The sequence below is a fragment of the Pleurodeles waltl genome, chromosome 11, assembly GCF_031143425.1.
Source record: "Pleurodeles waltl isolate 20211129_DDA chromosome 11, aPleWal1.hap1.20221129, whole genome shotgun sequence".
Classification (NCBI taxonomy): Eukaryota; Metazoa; Chordata; class Amphibia; order Caudata; family Salamandridae; genus Pleurodeles; species Pleurodeles waltl.
Window position 1 is genome coordinate 950,017,235 of NC_090450.1, and position 21,078 is coordinate 950,038,312.

Genomic DNA, 21,078 nt, shown 5'->3' on the forward strand with positions numbered 1-21,078 from the left:
TCGATGCCCATGCGCAATGGAGCCGAAGAGGAGGAGTCACTCGATACCATGACTCGAAAACACTTCTTCGGAAAAAAAAAAACTTGTAACACTCCAAGCCCAACACTAGATGGCAGGACTATGCATAGCATGTTAATCTGCAGCGGAACATGCCACCAACAGATGTACACTGGGTAAGTGACATTTTCCATACATATCTTCCAAAACCAATTGTCTTTGTAGTGTGCTTCAGACCTGGCAACACTGCTGGACTGGCTCTGTATTATGACTGATACTACATGAAATATCCAGATATAAATAGTGCTCTCAGTGCATATGGATTATTTTGTTTGAGTAGTTGCTTTGGGATGAGTAACCCCTAATTACGAAAGTAAAGCAATATTAGAAATAAAAAGGCACATTTTAAGTACATGTATGTGGATATTTTGTCCTCAGTCATAAAAACATATTCACCCTAATATAAAAATAATGATGATAGAAATAGGCCACCAAGGAGAAAAGGTAGAAAACTTGACAAGAAGAAAGTGCGCCATAGGAAATAATGGACTCATAGATAGAAGGTAGCTAGGGGTGTGGCTTTCTAACCAAGATGCTTGACTCGAGCTAAATGAAGTCAGAGTGGCATCTTTGAATCTGCAATAATTCTGCCTTGGTAAACTGACAATCCTGCATCAGCATACAGAAATCAGCCTGGTGTCTTTCCCTCCACACCCCCACTGTTTTGCTAATCCTATAACTGGAACAGACAAGGTTTGACAAAGTGTTGGTGATTCTCCAGTATTCCTTTATGGGGCCTTGGCCTCTGGTGGTTGTTAGACAGATGACGGAAGCTGGAGCTGATGCTGGAGGAAGGCTGTGTCTGGGAGCACCTGGGTTCGTGGCGGTAAGCTGGTGTAGCAATCGGGCTAAAAACAGGGTGGCAAACTAGAGCAGGGCGAGAAAGTCATCTAGGTACACATTTGCTGGCTCCCTCTGCCAGTGGATGGAATAGTGGATTAAGGGGAATGCCTTTGTGATCAGAGCCATCCTCTATCTGTTCCATGAGGCTTTGGGAGGCGGAGGTTGCCACGTATAGCTGCAAGCCCTAGGCTCCAAGCCTACAATAGCCTGTAAGCGACACAAGGCTCATCACACTGCCACTGACGGATAACTGCTAAGGACGTCTGCAGGTCCTTCTGGAACTACAGATACATTGAGGCCTGCCCATAGGTGGTGGACCAAGGTTAAAACATACACACGGTGGAGTTGGACAGTGTCGTCATAGGAGCACTTGTATGATGCCCAAGGACAGAGATGAAGTAGCTGCAGAATCACTGCTGGTCTTGTATCTCACAGAAAGGGCCCTCACCCAAATAACCTCTGCCATAACCTGGACTGAATTAGCACTAACCTTTCTTGGTCTCTCAGGAACGCTGAGGAGCCACCAATCCCCTTTTCTCCTGGAAGACAGTCACTAATTAACACAAGGAACTGATTCCCTTCAAGTGGGTAAAGGGGAATAGGAATTATTGCAGAGAGAAAGACAGTCAATTTGTCTAAAAGCAATCCTTGGTAAAAGCCTTTTTTGGAATGACATAGAGGTGAAAAGGGGTCAGACATTTTTTAGACCCTTCATGACTACTATGAGACAGTTTCCTAACTTCTTAACAGTTGTATATCTTAAGACGACTGCCTCCTTCTCTTGCTGCTCGTTGTGAGCCTCTTTAGGATTTAGATCATTTCTTCCTAAGACTGATAAATGTTTAAGTAAGTAGTCACTCTGAGTGCCTTATTTTGGAAGAAAACCTCTTTTTGATATAATTATGACTGCTACCTTCTAAAGCTCTGGCTCTAATTTCAGAATGTGTTCCTCCAAACTCTACTGTCCTCATGGAAATGTCAACTAAGAATCCCTCTATGAGCTCGAGTCACTTTGATATGCATTCAACAAGCAGAAGAAACCTGACACTTAACTAATCTCTCTAACAGCCCCTTTACTTAGTAGGGCCGTTTTAAGAAAGGCTATAGAAGAATAATTTCTCTAAGCAAGCTATTTATGCACTGTGTCCATTTTCGCTGCCTGGCAAGAAAGTGCTTGGCTAGAGCAACTTCGTACCAAAATTAGTTGTGGCTCAAATCACTGCCAAACCTTCACTGCTAAATTAAAACAGACTTCTTGGCAAAACTCCGCTCTTGATCCAGGTAAAGAATATTGGATGCAATTCAGTGCCTGCCACCACATCACGCTGACAACAGGGGCGTAACGCAGGCTGCTGTGGTTCAGGGGTGCCGCCAACCCTTCAGGAGCCCCCATAGCCTTCAGGGGGCCCCCATTCAACCTAAGGCCGAGGAATATCTGTGACATATAGGAGACTCAAGCGTCTCCCTTCACTTTCCTCAAGGGGGCGCCATCATTCTAGGTTATACTACAGGCTGACAGACCACAGGAGCACTTCAAGAGAATCAGCACTAGAGGTCCAGTTAGCCATGGAAACAATGGACAGTTTTCCCAAAGGCTGTCTTGAAAGGTCAGAGACAAGGTATGGGATGGCCACCTACCAGTAAGAACTATCACACGAACAAGAAGGAATCTACTTTACTAGGACTGGGGACTTCTTTATCCATTATAAGAACAGCTTTGTGAGGGAATCTTGGGAGACCAGCCATTGTTCATTCCTCAGAAGTAGTAGTAGAAGGGCATAGCACATGGCGAGCCAGCCATTCCAGACCCTGCTATCATGTGCTGCACTTCAGTGCCACCTGCAATTGTTGGATATGAGATGTGACAAGTACTGGTTTGAGGCAAATCACAGTGTTTGAGACCTCCAGGGCATAAGTGACCACACTGGGTTGTCAGTAAGCCCCACTAAAACTTTACACAGAAAAAATATTTACAGCCCTGTGGCAGAGGTAAGCATTCCTTGACAGGTTTCCGTACCTCAGGGCAAAACAACCAGCTCAACAAGACCCTGTGAGATATTTCCTCTTAAACCCACAAGACCCTGCTGAGTCATTCTGACAATAAGTGGTAGCAGTGGTAAATGCACAGTTGTACGAGGGCAGAAACATCTGTGGTACACATCCGACTCCCCCCGCAACAGACTGCTTGTGCCCTCTCTGAGACACCAGCAGCAGTGCAGTATCTGAGGGCTGGATGGTCTGCTACTACACACATCAACATTCTGAAGACTGTAGAAACCCTCCAGTAACAAACAAAGGTGGCAAACATCCAAAAAAGACACATTGGATAGATTTACTAAACCAAATAGCTCTTCCCTCTCAAAGGGAATTATGCAGCCAAAGACACTGAAATTTACCAGAAGACACCACTGGGGTCACCAAGGACACTACTGCAATCATGCATGAAATCCATTGCTCGAAGGAAATCCTGGAAGTTAAAATTGGAGAGATGCCTTGACGGCTCATGGCAAGTTCTAAAAAATGCAGTAGGCAAAACAGAATTGTAAGGATGATTGTCAGAATTAGAAGACATGGTTAAAACACTACGAGAAACAGGTACAAACCTTCAAACAACCACACAACTGCTGGAGAAGTGTGCTGAACACGTTGAAGGTCATGCTTAGAGGAACAACCTCTGGTTTGTTGGCTTTCATGAGAGTACCGAAGGACCCAGACTAGGAAGGTTTCTGGAGCATTGGATTCACTCCTAATGAGAATCAATCAAAGCCCAAGCACAAAAAGATAGGGATGAGACCCTGAAAACGGCTCAAGAGGATGTTACACAGCAGTTTGGGATGCACACATAATGATATTTTCGGACTTTACCAAATGACTGAGGCAACAAAGAAGGTTATTTTATTCGATGTAGACAAGAAAAAAAGTAATGAACATGTGGTAGATGTTGTCATATCTTGTCAAGCCAAATACTATACTTTAGTTCTAGCCACCTTCTTTGATGATTCTGAAGATGCCTGTGAATGGTTCAAAGAAAGGCATGGCACAAGACCTGGTCCCCATCTGTCGGGCACACAGGTGCTGAACTGGGATTGAAGAGAGCCACAGTCTAAGGGCAGGAGCAGGGATCACTCCAGACATGCCAGAAAAACATCCTATTGGACTGTGCTCCAGATGGCCTAATGCAGGTGAATTCTCCTGAATCCCTGCCTTCAGCTCTGAACGGGAGCATGCAGGCTAGGGGATCAAGTAAAGATATGGCATCTTCAAAATACAAAATTAACATACGCTGTGTGTCGCAGGCTTTCTTACAATACTTAATTGTTTCGGAGGGTGGTGGGGGGCTTAGACACAGACAGATAGGTCCTTTAAAATTTTTTCGTTTTCCAAAATACGTGCTACAATCCACGCTTCTCACAATAACAGTCCACACAATATTCCAGCAACATGTGTTTTTTTAATTTCCCAGGACTTAAGTCATGGAACCACAAGGAACACAATTAAGGCTGAATTTTTCCCTGCAAATCAGACTTCTCTACCATGCTTCCATTATAGATACTTCAGAATTAGAAGTATGGATACAGGGGAAGGGGCAGTTGTTACGTTATTAATTAATTTAATCCCTGCTGTTTGCACATAGATATGGCTGTTTAAGAGTCTACCACTCTGGATGTCACAGGGGCTTCATTGGGGCGGCAATACTAATTAGTCACAAACACCCGCTGACAAGACAATGTACATGGACAGGTAAATTGGCGCACTATCTAATGATACCTGGCTCCATAAAAAAAACAGCTTTCCACAGTACTTACAGTATACACACTACCACCGCGGTCTCAAGCCATCCTCACCCATATTGGCCCCATCATAATGGAAGCTATGCAGGGACTTCCTATTACAGGAGGCAACTTCAGCGGGCTTATGCACTGTGCTTTAGATAACCAGGCCCTCTACTGATGGTCCCTCATGCCACCTGCCCTCCAGCATCATTTTCTGTGGCCCTAGGTCAAGTGATGTCTGGGCACATTGCCATTCAGAATACAAGGGATAAAAATTATTCTCTGGATTGCATAAATCCTTCTCCCGGGTAGGCTGTTTCCTTATGCCCACAGCATATTTGAGCATCAGCTGACAGTGTCCACTCCAGCAACCTGTCAGGTCATGCCCCAAATGAACGTACTAGAACCCAAAAATCCCTTCCAACGTGGAAACTAAGCCCCTGGTGGCTGACTAAACAAGAGTTCCGTGAGAAGAAACCACACGATATAACGCTACTCTCTATACCTGTCAGCTATTTGCGGCTACTCTTTCTCCATCTCACCATGTCCATACCTTACTCTTCACCCCCTTAGTTTTTTCATAACAATTTTGCATGATGTTCCTTGTGCAGGCTATGTCAGAGGTAGTTCTGTGTTTTTCTGTGCATCTCTCTTAATACTGCTTAGTGAAGCAGTGATTAAAAAAACAATGTAAAGAAATAAAAGTAAATTGGAACAAGACTATCTTATGTCCCCGGAGCCTGAGAACTGAGACGGTTGGCCAAATAGGTAAAATAATTAGTATATGTTGTGCTGAATATCTAGGCATTCAGGTAGCCAAAAAAATAGACGATTGCTACAACAGAAAATATACAGCCCCTATTGGAGCAGATACGCAAAGACATACTACATTGGTCAAGACTCCCAGTCCCAATATTCAGGCAAATCTTCTTAATCAAGATGACAGGCCCCGAAATCGCCTGCATACTTCAAAACTAGCCATTTACCTGGAACTACTTTTCAAAATGTTTATCTCACAGCTAAGAATATTTATCTGGTTCCTTGGGTGTCCCAGGGTCACTTTAAATAAATGTTGCAAGTCCACTTATGATGCTGAACTGACATGGTAGATCCAATATCATACAACAGAGCAGCATAGTTACTTGTAGTCAACGACTGGATATCTGGACCTGCTGCATACCCAACATACCATGTTGAACTATGGGCTGCTGGAGATAAACCTTCACATTATGTTGATAGAACAACCCCATCAACAGACACCATTGACCTCTCTCCCCAAGGCAGAATAGTCAGAAACAGAGGGGGTGGTGTCTCGTCACAATCAATAAGAAAAGAATTCTAAATAGTGAATAGCACTATTTGAGGTATCCATACATCATAAGCAATGTGTATATATATATATATATTGTTCAAAGAAACGGTGCAATGCAATTACACACCGAAGGGCTGCATATTTATATATATATATACATACATACATATATATATATATATATATATATATATATATATATATATATATATATATATATATTTATACATACATACAAATTGGGGTGGGGGTTTAATGATCTAAATATGGATAAACAAGTGAAATTGATGTATTGTTTTTATCCATGTTTGCTATTATACCAAAAATGCAGACAAAGGGATGGATAAAACTGAGCTAGGAGCTGGTTACAATTCTGATTCTTGCTTTTGGCAGATACCAGAGGTGATCACCTTCTGCTGTGATTTCCTGATATCCTGGGTGGACGACGAGAATATCCTGGAGCTGTACCGCCTAGCAGATCTCTTTGACCTGAGTCATCTCAGCAATCAGCTGGACACCTACATTCTGAAGAACTTCAGTTCTTTCTCAAAGTCTCAGTCTTATCGGCAGCTCCCTCTGGAAAAAGTTTACTCTCTTCTCAGCAGCAATCAGCTTGAAGTGGAATCTGAAAACGAGGTGTACGAAGCAGCTTTACTTTACCACTACACCCAGGAGCAGGTGGAGACAGACCAGGTGTCGTTAACTGAACCCTCCAGACTGCTAGAGGCTGTTCGTTTCCCCCTGATGGAGGTGCAGCTCCTACAGCGACTGCATGACAAGCTCAGCCAGTGCCCTCTGAAGGAGATGGTGGCCAGTGCGTTGAGCTATCACAAGAATGAGTGTCTGCAGCCTGTGCTCCAGGGGCCACAGACTGAGCTCCGATCTGAGTACCATTGCCTTGTGGGCTTCGGGGGAATGTATGCCGCTTCGTCCGTGGTGTTAAGTGACCAAGCAAAGTTCCTGCACCCACTGTTTGGAGGGTGGAGGCAGCTGATTGCCTCCCAGGCACCCAAAATGTCCAATCAAGGGATTGCTGTGCTGAATAATTTTGCATACCTGATCGGCGGGGACAACAATGTGCGAGGCTATCGGGCAGAGGCAAGATGCTGGAGGTAAGGGGGAGAACTGGATTTGTGTTTGACTAAATTATCTTTTCATGCTGATACAGCAGAGCATATGTCCCCTCCTGTCTTGTATCCTATTGCATAATGACATTCCTTTGGCTTTCCTTAGATTGCTCGCTTTACCTTATGCACCTCGTTCATCTTTCCCTGTCCTCTTTTATCCTTTGTATATCTGTTCTCTTTACATTTCTCTTCTTCTCATTTTCGTTTTGTCACCCCTTTCCTTCCTCCATTTTGTTTACGTTTCTTTGAACTCTACACTGCTAGTAACCTTTCTGTTTTTTTCTCCATCCCCTCATATCTCTCCCTCTTTTTCCTTATCTATTCATCTTTTTGGTCTCCCTATATTTTTTCCTCTCTTCTCTCTCACTTTTTTCTGTCATTCACTTCTTCTTCTTTCTAGCCTCCCATAACACCTACTTTTTTTATTTTCCTTGTTCGATGTACTCATTTTCTTGTTTCTGGTGTTACTCCTATTATCTTGTTTCCAAATTCCACATTCCTTTATTTTCCCAGTCTCTCTGCCTTCTTTCAACTTTCCCCTCACTCTGCCTTCTTTCGTCACTTCTTTGGTATTTATCTTTCAGTTAATTAACAATTTCGTATCTCTGTTTCATTTCTTTTTCTCTCTTTCTGAACAGCTTTTATTGTTCCTCGTTTTTCATACTTTCTTCTTTCTCCACATCGTTCCCTGTGTTTCTACCTCTTCAGCATGCCTTCTCTTTCCTTCCCTGCACTATTCCTGTTTCTATGCTGACTCGGCTCATTTCTTCATCTGTGCTTTCCTCTCTTTCTCCCACCTTTGTTTGACTTTTTCATCTCGCCCCTCAAGCATTTACTCCTACCTTCTGCTTTTGTTTTCTTGCTGTCCCTGCCCTATTGTTTCCTCCCCCTTTCCATGTATTTCCAATCTCCTCCTCACTCTGCTGAGTTCTTTTCTGTTCTTCCTATAACATTACTTATTGCTTCTCTTTTTCGTAACTCATTTGTTTTGGTGTTTTCTTCCCCATCTTGCATTTCTTCACTCCTCGTCTTAATCTGCTTTTTTCTTTTGTGGTTCCTTTTTCATCCTCTACCTTCCCGAATCTTGGCTTTCCTTGGCTCACCTTCCTTTTTTTGCATTTTTAATTTTCCTGTCACCCTTAAATTTCTGCTTTTCTTGCTCTCCCTGTCTAACCTTGTTTTCTGCTAATTTATTGTGCACCCTCCACTATTTCCCGGACTCCTTCATTCGTATCTTCACTATCTTTCATGGAATAAGTTACGTATGCTATTTTCCTGCTCCCGTTAGGTCTGCATAACGGATATCCCCTCTCTGTGTACCAAGAGGATAGGACTTGTTTCTCTTCATCAAGGCTGTGCTCTCACTTCCTTTGCCAGTCTTTACCCAGATTATGTCCTTGGAGTGGCATCCCGAGTATTTGTGCATTGGGAGATTAAATTGCAATCCTGTTAGCAAACTCATCTTTTCAAAACGTATACTATGTTGTGCCTTGGCATTTAAGAGACTACTTTTAATTATGGTTGCGTCGGTCAGGTTTTGGAATTATGATTTGCTGGTTTCCTGGTTTTAGATATGACCCCCGTCACAACAAGTGGTTCCAGATCCAGTCAATGCAGCAGGAGCATGCGGACCTCAGTGTGTGTGCGGTGGGAGAGTATTTGTATGCAGTCGGTGGGCGGGACTACCGTGAAGAGTTGAAAGTAGTGGAGCGGTATGATCCCAGGACAAACACATGGACCTATGTGGCACCCTTGGAAAGAGAGGTAAGTTAGATGAACACTGGACAATACTAACTAACTGCATGACAGTGAAACAATGCATGACACATAGAGCACTTCTCTACTTAAGACCTCATGACACATAGCATTTTAGACATGTCTGAAACTCTCAAAAAAACCTCCTGTGATTCTAACCATATCCGCAGTAGAGCCTCTGTATGACGCAGTTACTCATCCGGCTACACAGTATTACAAAAAAAATATCTTAAGGGTGATTCTTGCTTTTCCTTCTTCACAACTTATTGGACATGACCCCACATCAGGCAGGACAAGAAAAAGCTACTCCAAGAGAATTCTTCAACTTTTAATTTTTTTCAAGCAGTTCCATTGCAAGCACTCCCTCCATGCATGCCATAACTCTGGACTGCAGGCACGGAGTCTTAAGTTTCCAAGAAGTCTGGAATGGTTTGATGGTGAAATCCAACTAAGTGAAAGAAAGGATAAAATCTGGTAGAAGTGTGGAGTGAGTTATTATAGGCAAGCTCAGCGGCAGGAAAGAGAGAGTTCCAATTGTTTCGGGATGGAGAGATGTAAGACCTTGGGAATTCTTCAAGAGTTCTGTTTAATCTTTTTTTTCGTTTATCCATTGACTTGATGGTGAAAACTAGAAGTTAATGCTCTTTGATTTTCCCGTATTTTTTTACATATGGATTTCCAAAAGTTTGAGATATAATGTAGGCCGCAGTCAGAAATGATCTTCATTGGTAATCTATGAAGTCTGAATATGTCAGAGTAGAATGTCTCAGCCATTTCTGAATTTGAGAAGAGATGAAAAGTGAGCCATTTTATTGCATGACTCAACCAAAACCAGTAAAACAACCACCATAAAATAGTGCTGCAATTTTCAGATGCAGGCAAGTGTACTATAAAGTCAGAAGATATGATTTCCCAATGATTGCAAGGAGCGTCAGGTGATAGTAATAATCTGTCATTTCTTTGTGTTTCGCATTTAGTTTGGGCACAGGCCTCACAGTACCTGATAAAATTTGTGATGTCCTAACAGAGAATTGCCTACCTTTAAAATCGTCTTTGGATCAACTCCCCTGTAGCTTTTCGACCTCTGTGTTCAGATATCAGTGAGTCATAGTAGAGCTGAAGAAATATTTTTGTGAACGTTTTGAGGCAATGAAGAATTTATTTTGAACAGAAACTAGGCTATTTCTATTCTGTATTTGAAAAACAGGAAAACATTTTCTTAGGTGTGAAAACTGATTTGTATGGTCTCTTGATGAATAGTGTTAGAAAGTAGGATGTTGTTACAGAAATAAAAGCTTGAGGAAGAATGATCTTTTCAACTGACCTGGAATTTTCAGATTCAGACTATTGCCTTTATAGTGAGTCTGTGATAACATTTTCAGAGCCAGGAATGTAGGTAAGCAAGAAGTCAGATTTTTCAAAAAATAATGCCCAGCGGCTTGCCTACTCCTCATCACTCGGCCTGGTGGAGCATTTGCAAATTTTGATTTTCTGTGCGAACGGTCACTCGAAACTGAGCTCCAAGAAAAAAAAAAATCTCCATTCAATAAAGACTGATTTGATTGCCAAGAGTTTTTTCTACAGCACTAAGCAGTTTATGCTCCCAAAAATATTTCAGAGAAATAGACGATGGGATGTTCTTCTCCATCTTGACATAACTGTATGAAGACTGCTCCCACAGCTGGACCTGAGGCATCTGTGTCAAGAGTGAAGGGTTTGGAAACATAAGGTTGATGTAAAATGGGAGCTCAAACAAACTCTCTTTTAAGCCTTTCAGAGGTTGGGGGAGGAAGTGTAACTCGGTCCTGTGCTTTTTCAGAAGATCAGTAATCGGTGAGATAGGCTTCAAGAAATTCTTGATAAATATGTGAGAGTAATTTGCAAAGCCTGAAAAACTTTGTCAGTTTTACTGAACTAGGAATGTGGCAATATAAAATAGCTTGGATCTTCTGAGTGTCCATAGCTATTCCTTTAAAGGAAAACAAGTAGCCCAAATAATGCACAGAGCTTCTCAGGCTTGGCCAGCAATTTGTTCTCCCTTAAGCTCTGCAAAACTTTCTTGACATGTAATAGATGACCAGCAGACCTACTTAGAAAACATTAGGATGTCTTGTAAATAGATGACTATGGTCTGCAGAATAAGATCTGAGAATGTGGCATTCATAAAATGCTGGAAAACAGTAAGGGGCATTACAAAGGCCGAAAGGCTTCACTTAATACTTGGAACTCCCAGAAGGTGTTCTGAATGCTGTTTTCCATTCATTGCCAGGTGGTAGGCTCCTCTTCAATCTAGTTTGGTGAAAAAGTTCGCCCCTTGAACATTTTCCAGAAGGTCTAGTATAAGAAGTAAGGGATAATGGTCACAAGTGAGATTTTCATAATGAATAAGTATTAGAAGAATTAAGACCAGCGTTTCCTTAGTAAGTAAGCTAGAAGATAATAAAGTCCCACCCTGCTTTATCAGCAAATAGAACATCCTCATCTTCCATAGACATTTGATGGGATGTAGCCATCTGAATATCCATGTAGATGTTGGAGGCTCTGCAGTTTTTAAGAACTTGTGCCAAAATATGTCAAAACTGAACCAGTACTTTGCCTTGTAACAAAACAAAGCTTTGGAGGAGTTTGAAGGAGAAGGCTAGGATATCTGGTTTACACTTGCCTCTATTCCTTGCGCTAGGAGTGAGCATACTAGTTTTCCTTAGGTAGGTAGACTCCTTAGGTTGGCAGAGAGGTCGTACTGGGCATGAGTTAAGAAGGTGAATTTTTTTACCCTGTTATAGACACAGCCCCTCTTTACGTCACCTTAAACGCTCTTCTTCAGTTTAGGGGCCTTAGCGAAATCCACTTGCATGGGCTCATCTTCCTGTTGTGGCATTTTAGGTGGTATCTTGAATGCAGGCCTGGAAAGAGTCTTTGACAAGGACTGTTAACGGCGTTCGATTTGTCTTTACTGAAGGCAGTTATCAATCTGAATGGTCAATCGAATAAGGTCTTGTAGGGATGCTGGCCTAACTAAGCTGGTAAGTTCATCCTCTAGTTCACCTTTACACCCTTCCAAAGTAAGGCAAGTGGGCTAAGTCAGGCTAGTCAATCTCTCTAGGTAGGTCCTTGAAAGTTGAGTTATAAGTATGGAGATCCATGGAACTTTGGCTTTGTTCCAATATTTCCTCTTGAGCAAAGAACTTGAAGTCTTGGTGAGCAAACATTTTATTAAATTCCTAAAGTCAGGCAGACAAATTGTCCAATAATGAGCTGGCATCTGAAACTAAAGGCATAGCCCAAGCTTAGGCATTACCTGTGGTATTGGTGACAATAAAGCCAATCCTAGATCTGTTGGCATAAATATGGGGCTTAAGGTAAAATGGACCTGGCACATGTCTAAAAAGGCTTTAGTTTTTTGGGGTTGCCATCAGACATTATTTCAGCTAAGTCAGACAGATGTTGATTTAAAGAATCTTGTTGTAAAACAGCAAGGAACTGCCATAATGAGATATATTTAGTGGTTAGACTCTGGACCTGAAAAGTCAGTTTGTTTTTTCCGGTCATTAATTCTTGGACTTGATCCATTGCTTGAATCTTTGGGAGTTGCAACCTGTCACCTCTAGGTGACGCTTGGAGGGTCTTCTTAGTTAATAGATATGGCCTTTTATCTCCAGAGGCAGTACCAGGCGCCAGATTTATAACTGGAAGTTGACCAGTGCTCCAGAAAATAAAACCAGTAGGAAGGCAAAAAAATGGAGACCAGAAAAAATCTTCTAGCTAGCCAGGCTGAACTGAAAAAGACGGAGAGTCCAGTGAGCGAGCAATAATGCAGAAGCAATTGCGATGAAACTGGACCTAAAATGGACCCTCCTTAGTGCCAAACAGTAAGTGAGCAAATCCAGAACATGGTTTGGCAGTCTTAGATTAGGAAGTAATTAAAGTCTAAAATAATTAAGTTATAAAACATTATGCATTATTACAAAATATCCAGCATCTGGTATCACAAACATAGAACATCTAAGAATAAACGGGCTGAGTAAGCATAAGAATCTCTCTCCTGCATACAGTGCATTGCTATGCAGAGAGATCGCCCCACAGTTTTCTGCGCTCTAGTCAATGTCCGGGAAATCCAAGATGGCGGCAGCCTAGGATGCAGTTGGTCCAAGGCAAGAACTCAGAAGAGGAGCTGCAGTGCAGAGAAGCCATGTTAGATGCCACACACTTTACACCAGTCCACGGGCAAAACCATTACACAATTGAAGTTTGATCTGATGGAACTGCATGGTGAGCTGGTTCATTTGGGTGTGATACTTTAAAATCTCGAAACTGAAATTCTGGGTGCAGTCCCAAATCAAGCTTATTTTCCACTCTAATGTTTTATTGCCTTGGGTAAAATCCCATCTTTATTACTGTACTCTGAAGAATGAGGCAAGCCATTTGTGAGATCATTTTGAGGTGGGGGGTGAAAGGAATTTGGTGATTTAGCATGATAAAAAGATCAGCTGGAAAGCCTAGTGATACATTGAATTGAACGAACGTATCCACCATAACCTCCACATCACCAGCTTTTGCTGTGTGCTACCTCTGTTCTGGAATCCACACAAAACGGCAATTTCTATGTCTTCTGCTTAGAATTTATGAATGCTATGTTCACAGCATGTGTTGCTGTAAATACACATGCTATGCATACTCCTGACATCTAGTGTTGAAATCGGATGTTTGCAAGATTTCTTTCTTCGAAAAAGGCCTTTTGAGTCACATGACGCACCGTGACTCCACCCTTAGTGGGTAATGCGGATGGGGCACCTACTCCATATTAGATTGTTTTATTCCACCATATTTCAGACATGTACCAACAGACCTCTGAGACTGTAGATGTTCTACACATTTCTTTTGGGCCCACTCAGTGAATCTGCAACACCCAGAGTCCATATTTTTTCTTGATGCCATTCTCTGGAGACCCAATGCCTACCAATCAAGGCTCCCAAATGCCATGTGCTGTGTACCCCTTTGCATCATCCTTACAAACCTGGCAATGCAAACCGGGCAATGCAGATTGCCACCGAATAATAGAACAAATGAAATTCAAGAACTGCCCCCAGTTCCATGCGAAGTACGTGTAGTCGGATTATTTCAGGATTTATAACCTCTGCCTCTCCCACAACCACAATGACATCTTGTATGAAGCTTGCCTCACCATTTGGTTTACCGAAAGGAGAGGTGTTGAGTGCACCAGCAGTCTGCTATTGACATACTCAACATCTTCGTAAGCAAGACCTCTTTGATGCCGAGGAATGTGGGGGCACCGTCCCTTCAGGCATCCTGCCCCATCAACCGTCGCAAAACCCAAAGGATATCTCTATACACTACAGCCGCCACACCCTTTGCTACCTTCTGGCTCCAATAGGCACCAAACAAAGGCTTCATATCCGAAGAAGGACATGTCTAAGAAAGTCAATCCCTCCAGGCCATTGTGCACACAAGGCCACAACAAGTCTTGACTCCAAAGCTGAAGCTTCCTTTGAAGCCAACACCTAAATCCACATTCACTTCAAAGCCATCGCCCATGCTGAGAACACACTCATTGACCATCTTTGAGGATTCCGAGGACCCCATCCTTTAGAAGCTACAAGAGGAGCGTGATATGAGGTAGAAGCACCTCTTATCCATTCCCTTACCAGCCAGAATTTTGAAAAACCTCTGCCAACACACACTACTCTACTTGAAAGAGGGGACTGGTATTTGAGGAAGACCCTGCATTGGAGGCTCTTCCAGGTCCCATGCCAAAGAAGCACAGAGACAGGGGCACCAGGCCAGCCCCTTATGCTCCATCTACACCTCCACCACCACTATTATGACCACATATATGACCTCAACTGCTGTCACCAGAGGGATCCCCCACACACTCCTTATGACCCAGGCAGTCCTTTCAGCCTTACTGACTCTTACTACACATCCTTTGAGCCAGGGTCACAGACGACCTTTGAGAAGACTGTGATGTAGATACCCCAGGAGACCCAGACCTCTATCATTCCTGTGTTAGGCAGTTGTATTGATGGGGGGAGATGTCCTATCACAAGGTCATTCAGCGAGTAGCCATCTTTCATAAAGTGGACATGCACGTCATCCAAGAGGAAGACACTTCCTTGTCAAGACGCTATTGGAGCGGACAGTGCAGTTTCTGCCCAAGCTGTAAGGCATGTTCAAGGCCGCCCCAAAGACATTCAAGGAATTCATAAAGGCCAGGTTAGGAACACCCAGGTTAGAGAAAAAGTAGTAACCCTTGACCCATGATTCAGGCTACATAACAGACCATGTCTCACCCAATTCTCTGGTCTTGCATACCTCGCTGAAGCGGACTTCTGCTCAAGTCATAAGTGATGAATTGCGGCCTGAAATGAGAGCAAAAACCTGGATGCAGCCATTCATGATGGTGCCTATAAAGGCAGTTAACCATGGGCGCATAGCCAGTTCCATGGGACTCCATTCCCGCTATGATAGAGCTCAGTGGGAGGAAATGCAGAAGATGTTGAAGCAGCTACCTGAGGAGTTTAGGAAAAGGGAGAAGAAGATATTGTCCGAGGGCAAGACCATCTCCAGAGCTAGCATCTGTTCTGCCCTCGATGCCACGGGCAAATCCTTGCGGCGTACCAAAATACGTCTCGGGTTCAACAGCATCGCTTGAACCTGCTTTTGATGTGCCAGAGGCTCTTTTCAGAGGCAGTAACCTCGAGGAGGAGTCAGTTCCTCTTCCCTGATCCCACCCACTCATACCAGAGACAGCATCAGTTTTCCACCAGAAGGCATGCAGAGGGTACACAAGGGGTGCCCATTGTGGCAACATTTACAAGGGGGTGGGGGCGAGTCAGCTCCTGCAAAGGGGCTTCCACCTCTAAGCACTGACTTGGCCTACCTGCCCCAATGCCTTCAAATCATATGTCACCTTTCAGCGGGAGATTGCAGGATTTTCTCTCCCATTATATAGGGGGAAATCACATCAGATTAGTAAGGGCTTGCAGTAATTTAACAATGCTGCTGCTTAGAACTTCTCACAACCCCTCCCAGCATCCCACCCCAAACACGTACCCTAAGCAGAGAACATCTCAACCTATTAGAGGAGGAGGTCCAGGTGTGCCTCCACAAGGGAGCCATAGTAAGAGTATCCAGTCAACATCGAGGTAAAGATGTCTACTCTCTTTACTTCCTCATCCCCAAGAAGGTCGGCTACCTCAGGCCAGTCTTAGGCCTTAATCAGTACATCCTGTTTGAGCATTTCCACATGAAAACCCTGTAGGATGTCATCTCTCTGCTCCTACAACTAGATGACGATAACAGTGTTAGCCGCTCATCTAAGGAGGAGGAATCCACGTTTTCCCCTAACTCAAGGATTGATTGCTCAAGAGTGCAGGAAAGCTACACTGCCTGCCTCACACCCGAAAAGCGTTTCCCTGCTTCACAGCCTGGGATTCACTATACATGCCACCCTGTCTCGTCTACAAGCCCTGAAGGTCCAGCCCTTCCTGATGTTCATACTCAACACAGTCACAGGCAAAGCTAAGGCCAGCTGAGGTTGTTGGCATTCCATCAGCTCCTACCTCTTTTTCAGACCATTGGTCAAATCACTGAACTGTCATTCTCCTCCTAGGAATTAGCAACACAAAAGGATGGCAGTTCGGGCTGGACTGTTCCCTTGGGGAACAGAGTCAAGACTGATTTGCATATGGCTGGGTCCAAACTGGAATGCCGTGGCAAGCAATAATTATGGATTACACCCAGATCTGTGACTGGGGGTGAATGTTTGATTTGCTCTGCATTCAGTCCATCATCTGTTGTTTTTGCAGTTGTCGCCCCAAGTGGGAAGGGTATGCCCAGACGTGGGTCCCGTGCTTGCTATGCCACCAGATTCAAGCTAGCCTGGCTGATGAAGGGTGATACCCTGAAACCAGACCCAGGATGCTTGTTTCTGGTCCAGGGAGGACCTGGTCTGGCAGTTCGGGCTGAACTGTTCCCACAGGGAACAGGGCCAAGACTGATTTGCATATGGCTGGGTCCAAACTGGAATGGCATGGCAAACAAGAAAACTGATGGCTTAAACCCAGATCTGTGACTGGGGGTGAATGTTTGATTTGCTCTGCATTCCGTCCATCATCTGTTGTTTTTGCATTTGTCACCCCTAGGAATTATGGCATCTTACACCGTATAGTACTCCACACCAGCCTCCAAATGCACCTGTTGCTGGAATGCCTCTCAGCTCAGTTGTTACAAGCAAAGGGTAATTGGGAAGATCGAGTCTTAGTAAAGGTCAGCATCCATCACTGTCTGCAGTAGTGAGACATCAACAACCTGTTGCAGGGCAGGTCTTTCTCAGACCTCGTTCTGCAAATCATATTTACCTCGGCCACCTCTCTTGCTGGCTAAGTGGCACAAATAGACCATATGACAATACAGGAGGTGTGCCCATTTTGTCGTCCCCCCCTTACCAAGGGTGGCACATCAACTATCTGGAGCTGCTGGTCATACTCCTTGCTCTCAAGGCCTTCCTGAAATAACTTGTGGTGAGGTAGTACTTGACTGTCATGCATTATCTCCAGGACGCACAAACTCCCCCCTGCTATAAGCGCTAGTACAGGAGACCTGGCATTGAACTATACATCGCTGTATACACCTTCTGGTGTAGGACCTTCCGGGAGCGGACACAGATCTAGCAGACCTACTCATCAGGGGGCATCAACAAGTCCACAAGTGGGAACTCCACTGGCAAGTCCTACTACAGTACTTACAACACTGGGGCACCCTTCAGATGGACCTGTTCACCACTTCCGAAAACGTGAAACGCCCAAACTGTGCCTCCCATGTTCCCACAGTTTATGAGCAATTCCCTATGCATGAACTGGTCAGAAACCTTTACCTGCGCTTTTCCACCTCTCCCACTGCCTCTGTACTGGGTACAGAAAATGCAGTGAACACTGCTTACACTTAGCTTAGTAGCCTGCACTTGGGCTAGTCAGCCCTGGTACTCCACACTCCTCAAGATGACCATCATTTCCCATGAGAAGCTCCTTAACAGGCCAGACCTTCTCACAAGGAACCAAAGCCAGATCATACACTGAGACTAAAGGCAGCTCAGGCTACCAATTTGACTTCTTGAGAAGCTAGAGTTCAGCTACCAGCATCTCCTGCAGGAATGCATGGACATCCTGCATTAATTCCGCAGTCCTATCTACTTGGGCCTGCTATGCTGCAAAGTGGAAAATGTGTGACCATTATTACATCTTCAGTGACCTCGACCCTCTTGAGTCTAGTGCCCAGGACATCATTTTTTGTATTCTCTATTTACAAAATTCATGCTTCTCCTAGACGTGTCACAACTACATTTAACCCTGTCCGCATACATGCAAGACAGGGAGCACTTCTTCCTCTTCAAATTCCAGTAATCAAAGCCTTTATGGAGGGCCTTAAAAGAGTCATCCCTTCCAGAGTTCCCCCTGGCCCTGTATGCAACATCAGCATGGTCCTTACAACGCTCATGGGTCCTCCCTTTGAGTCCTTGAATGCTTGCCATTTGCAGTTCCACTTGTGGAAAGTAGCTTTCATCGTAGCCATAGCCTCCCTCACTCACATTAGTAAGCTGCAGTGGTGCGAATGGCCAACCTACTGAGGCTTTCACTCATCAAATCTTGTATCCACGAGTACAAAATTATAAAGAAACATTAGAGCAGCTGAACCGTATTCCAAGCTAACTTCAGTTATTGAGGGCAGTAGTAGCAGTGGCAGTCAAGTTGAGGTGTTACACTTAGTCACTCTTCCAGCCCTTTGCTGCTAACAGTGTATCATAAACACCTACAACCAGTCTCTAAGCCTTGAGGACTCTCAGCATAGTCTGCACACGGTACCAGCAAGCTGCATCTGAGCCGCCACTAGACCAAGCAGTGGCGCACACAAAGCTTCCCATCAGTTCACTGAGAGGAAAGAGTTGTCCACACTACTAGCATAGAGGCACAGGCACTATGACCGCTTCCAACTATTTTATGCCAGAAGACAAAGAAAAACTTCATTTGAAGCTTCAACCTGAGGTTGCAGACTAGATAGCAGGAAAGAATGCTTTTTGACCAGACCAGAACGAGTCACCTAAATAGGGCAGTAAATGTATCTCCTGGAGAAGGCATACCAGTACTGGAGGCACTTTCATAACAATTCTGAGACCAGGAAGGCGTCTGTATTGACAGTGCTGCCCTTTTATTGTAAATCTCAGGTTCTGTTGATGTTGTACTTTGATTGGAAGGTGGAAACTAGCCTTTTGAAGATTTTACAGATGCCACCCAGCCCCCTGTCTCCATCCTTTTAAAAATCCAGCAGGTTTGACCTGCCACAATTCCATGAAGGGTGCGATCATTATCATACCTGGTGATCACTGCATGAGATGTATTTGTCCGCAGGCTGTCAAACATATCATATTAGCAATGGTTGCAAAACTGCTGTCTTAACTACTGAAGAAGCCAGAGAAATCCACACCTACTGAGTTGAGTAACTGCAAAGATCTTTAGAGTTTTAGAATGCCCTGCTCTTCCTTGGCTGGAATCATTTTTCCCAGTTGATATCTAGTAGTAGTGTAGTTGGGCTTTTTTGTCTCAGAACCAAAATCTCAAGGATCATTCCTACCATATCTCTTTTTTAAGTTGTATCTAAGACCACTGATTAACCTACTTCCAGGTTTTAAGATACCTGTATGCGTTCAATACCTAACCCACTGAAAGACTCAGTCATGTTGGTTCACAATTGAATAACTGGCTCTGAATCCGCCTGCTGGTGGATGAAAAAAAATATTTTAAAGTTTAAACACCTCTAAGTATGAGGTCTAAATTATGGGCAACAGGGTAAATCTCTGGGAGGCATCCATGTGGCCAGAATCAGTGGGTTGATGTTCTCATCCTCTAGTTGTTGTAATGAATCTAGGAGTAATGATGGATGTCAGTCTTGGTATAAATCGCCAGAGCTCTACAGTGACTAATTTAATTCTCACCATCTATGTCTTTTGCAACTGATCAGTAAAATATTTAATTTAAGACTGCCTTTATGGTTTACAGGATACATAACAACAGTAGTGTTTGTTTTTTTCAGCAAGAAAGTTAATAAATATTTTCCTCCCTGTAGGCTACGTTCCCAGTCTCTGTCCATAATCATTGTCTAAATGACTAGTAATAAAAAGCTTTGACGGAGAATATTCCAAGGGAGCTTCAGTATGGAATATCAACCCAGTCCAAACATCTGACTTAAACTATCATTACCCAAGTTTAGGGAGAAGCTGAAAAACTGATTTTCTTGGACAGAAATGACCACTTTTCTGGGCAGTTTCTATTTTTGGCATCCTGAATTAAGTATCCTCACTAGTGCAGGGATGTGGAATTCGTATCACGGGAAACAACATATTGTTTGGGGTCAAGGGCAACAAGTTTTCATGTTTATTTTGTCCTTCGGACAAGTAGGCCCAACCCCCTACAGCACAAACCCTTCGGCTGCTAGTTTACAGAGAATGGAACAGTCTGCAGTTGAGGTAATGTCTGTGTCCCTATGTTAATGGTGTTCAAACGTGTATTTCTAGGTCATTAATCAAAGCCTTCATTATTAGGGTGAGCGCTGTAAACAAACATTTTAAGGTCACACTGCACTACTGACAGTGGTTCCAGTACAAACAAAAAAAAAAAGTGTGCACACGTGTTTGAAAAGTTTAACAATATGAGGCTAAGTATAATGCTCCCAGAATGCTCTCTGATTAGTTGCAAATGTTTGCAGAAGCTTGTAAGAAGAGTGATGATTCTTTGCTTCCAAAATAAAATGTTCAGAAAATAAATGCAAGTAGGAAAAATAACGTTTCGCTACTATGAAATTTCAGGTACTATTTCTTTGAAGTGTCATTTAGTAAAATGTGTTGATGCATGCCAGTATTTCCCAAAAATATTCCTAATGGAAAATCAGTGTAGCCATTTTCAACAGGATTATGGGAAGCATGAAAATAAACCAGCACTGGCAAAGCCAAACAATCCAACATTTGTGTGAGTCTTTTGGTTTCGTAAATGCGTGTCTTGTTTTGAAATGGCTTTTGTAACACTTTATTGTTGTGGAAGCGGCCAAGACCTCACCATTGTAACAAATACTGGCAAAAAAAAAACACGTAGCCACCAATGGTGTAACAAAGGCCCCACAGCCCCCCTCAGCACAGCACCTGCCG

At 43.5% G+C, this 21,078-nt stretch overlaps 1 protein-coding gene and 1 long non-coding RNA gene across 5 annotated transcripts in view; one reads left to right on the top strand and one right to left on the bottom strand.

Annotated features, from left to right (window-relative positions):
* LOC138266389 (uncharacterized) overlaps positions 1 to 21,078 on the bottom strand; it is a 517,771-nt gene that overhangs the window by 158,512 nt on the left and 338,181 nt on the right. The gene's annotated exons all lie outside the window — the stretch shown is intronic.
* The window catches only part of KLHL22 (kelch like family member 22), a 132,879-nt gene that overhangs the window by 94,496 nt on the left and 17,305 nt on the right, over positions 1 to 21,078 (top strand). For both annotated transcript variants that reach the window (XM_069215147.1, XM_069215148.1), the window contains exons 4-5: positions 6,379 to 7,097; positions 8,684 to 8,876. In XM_069215147.1, coding sequence (XP_069071248.1) covers positions 6,379 to 7,097; positions 8,684 to 8,876 — 912 coding nt within the window. The remainder of the gene's footprint in view (positions 1 to 6,378; positions 7,098 to 8,683; positions 8,877 to 21,078) is intronic.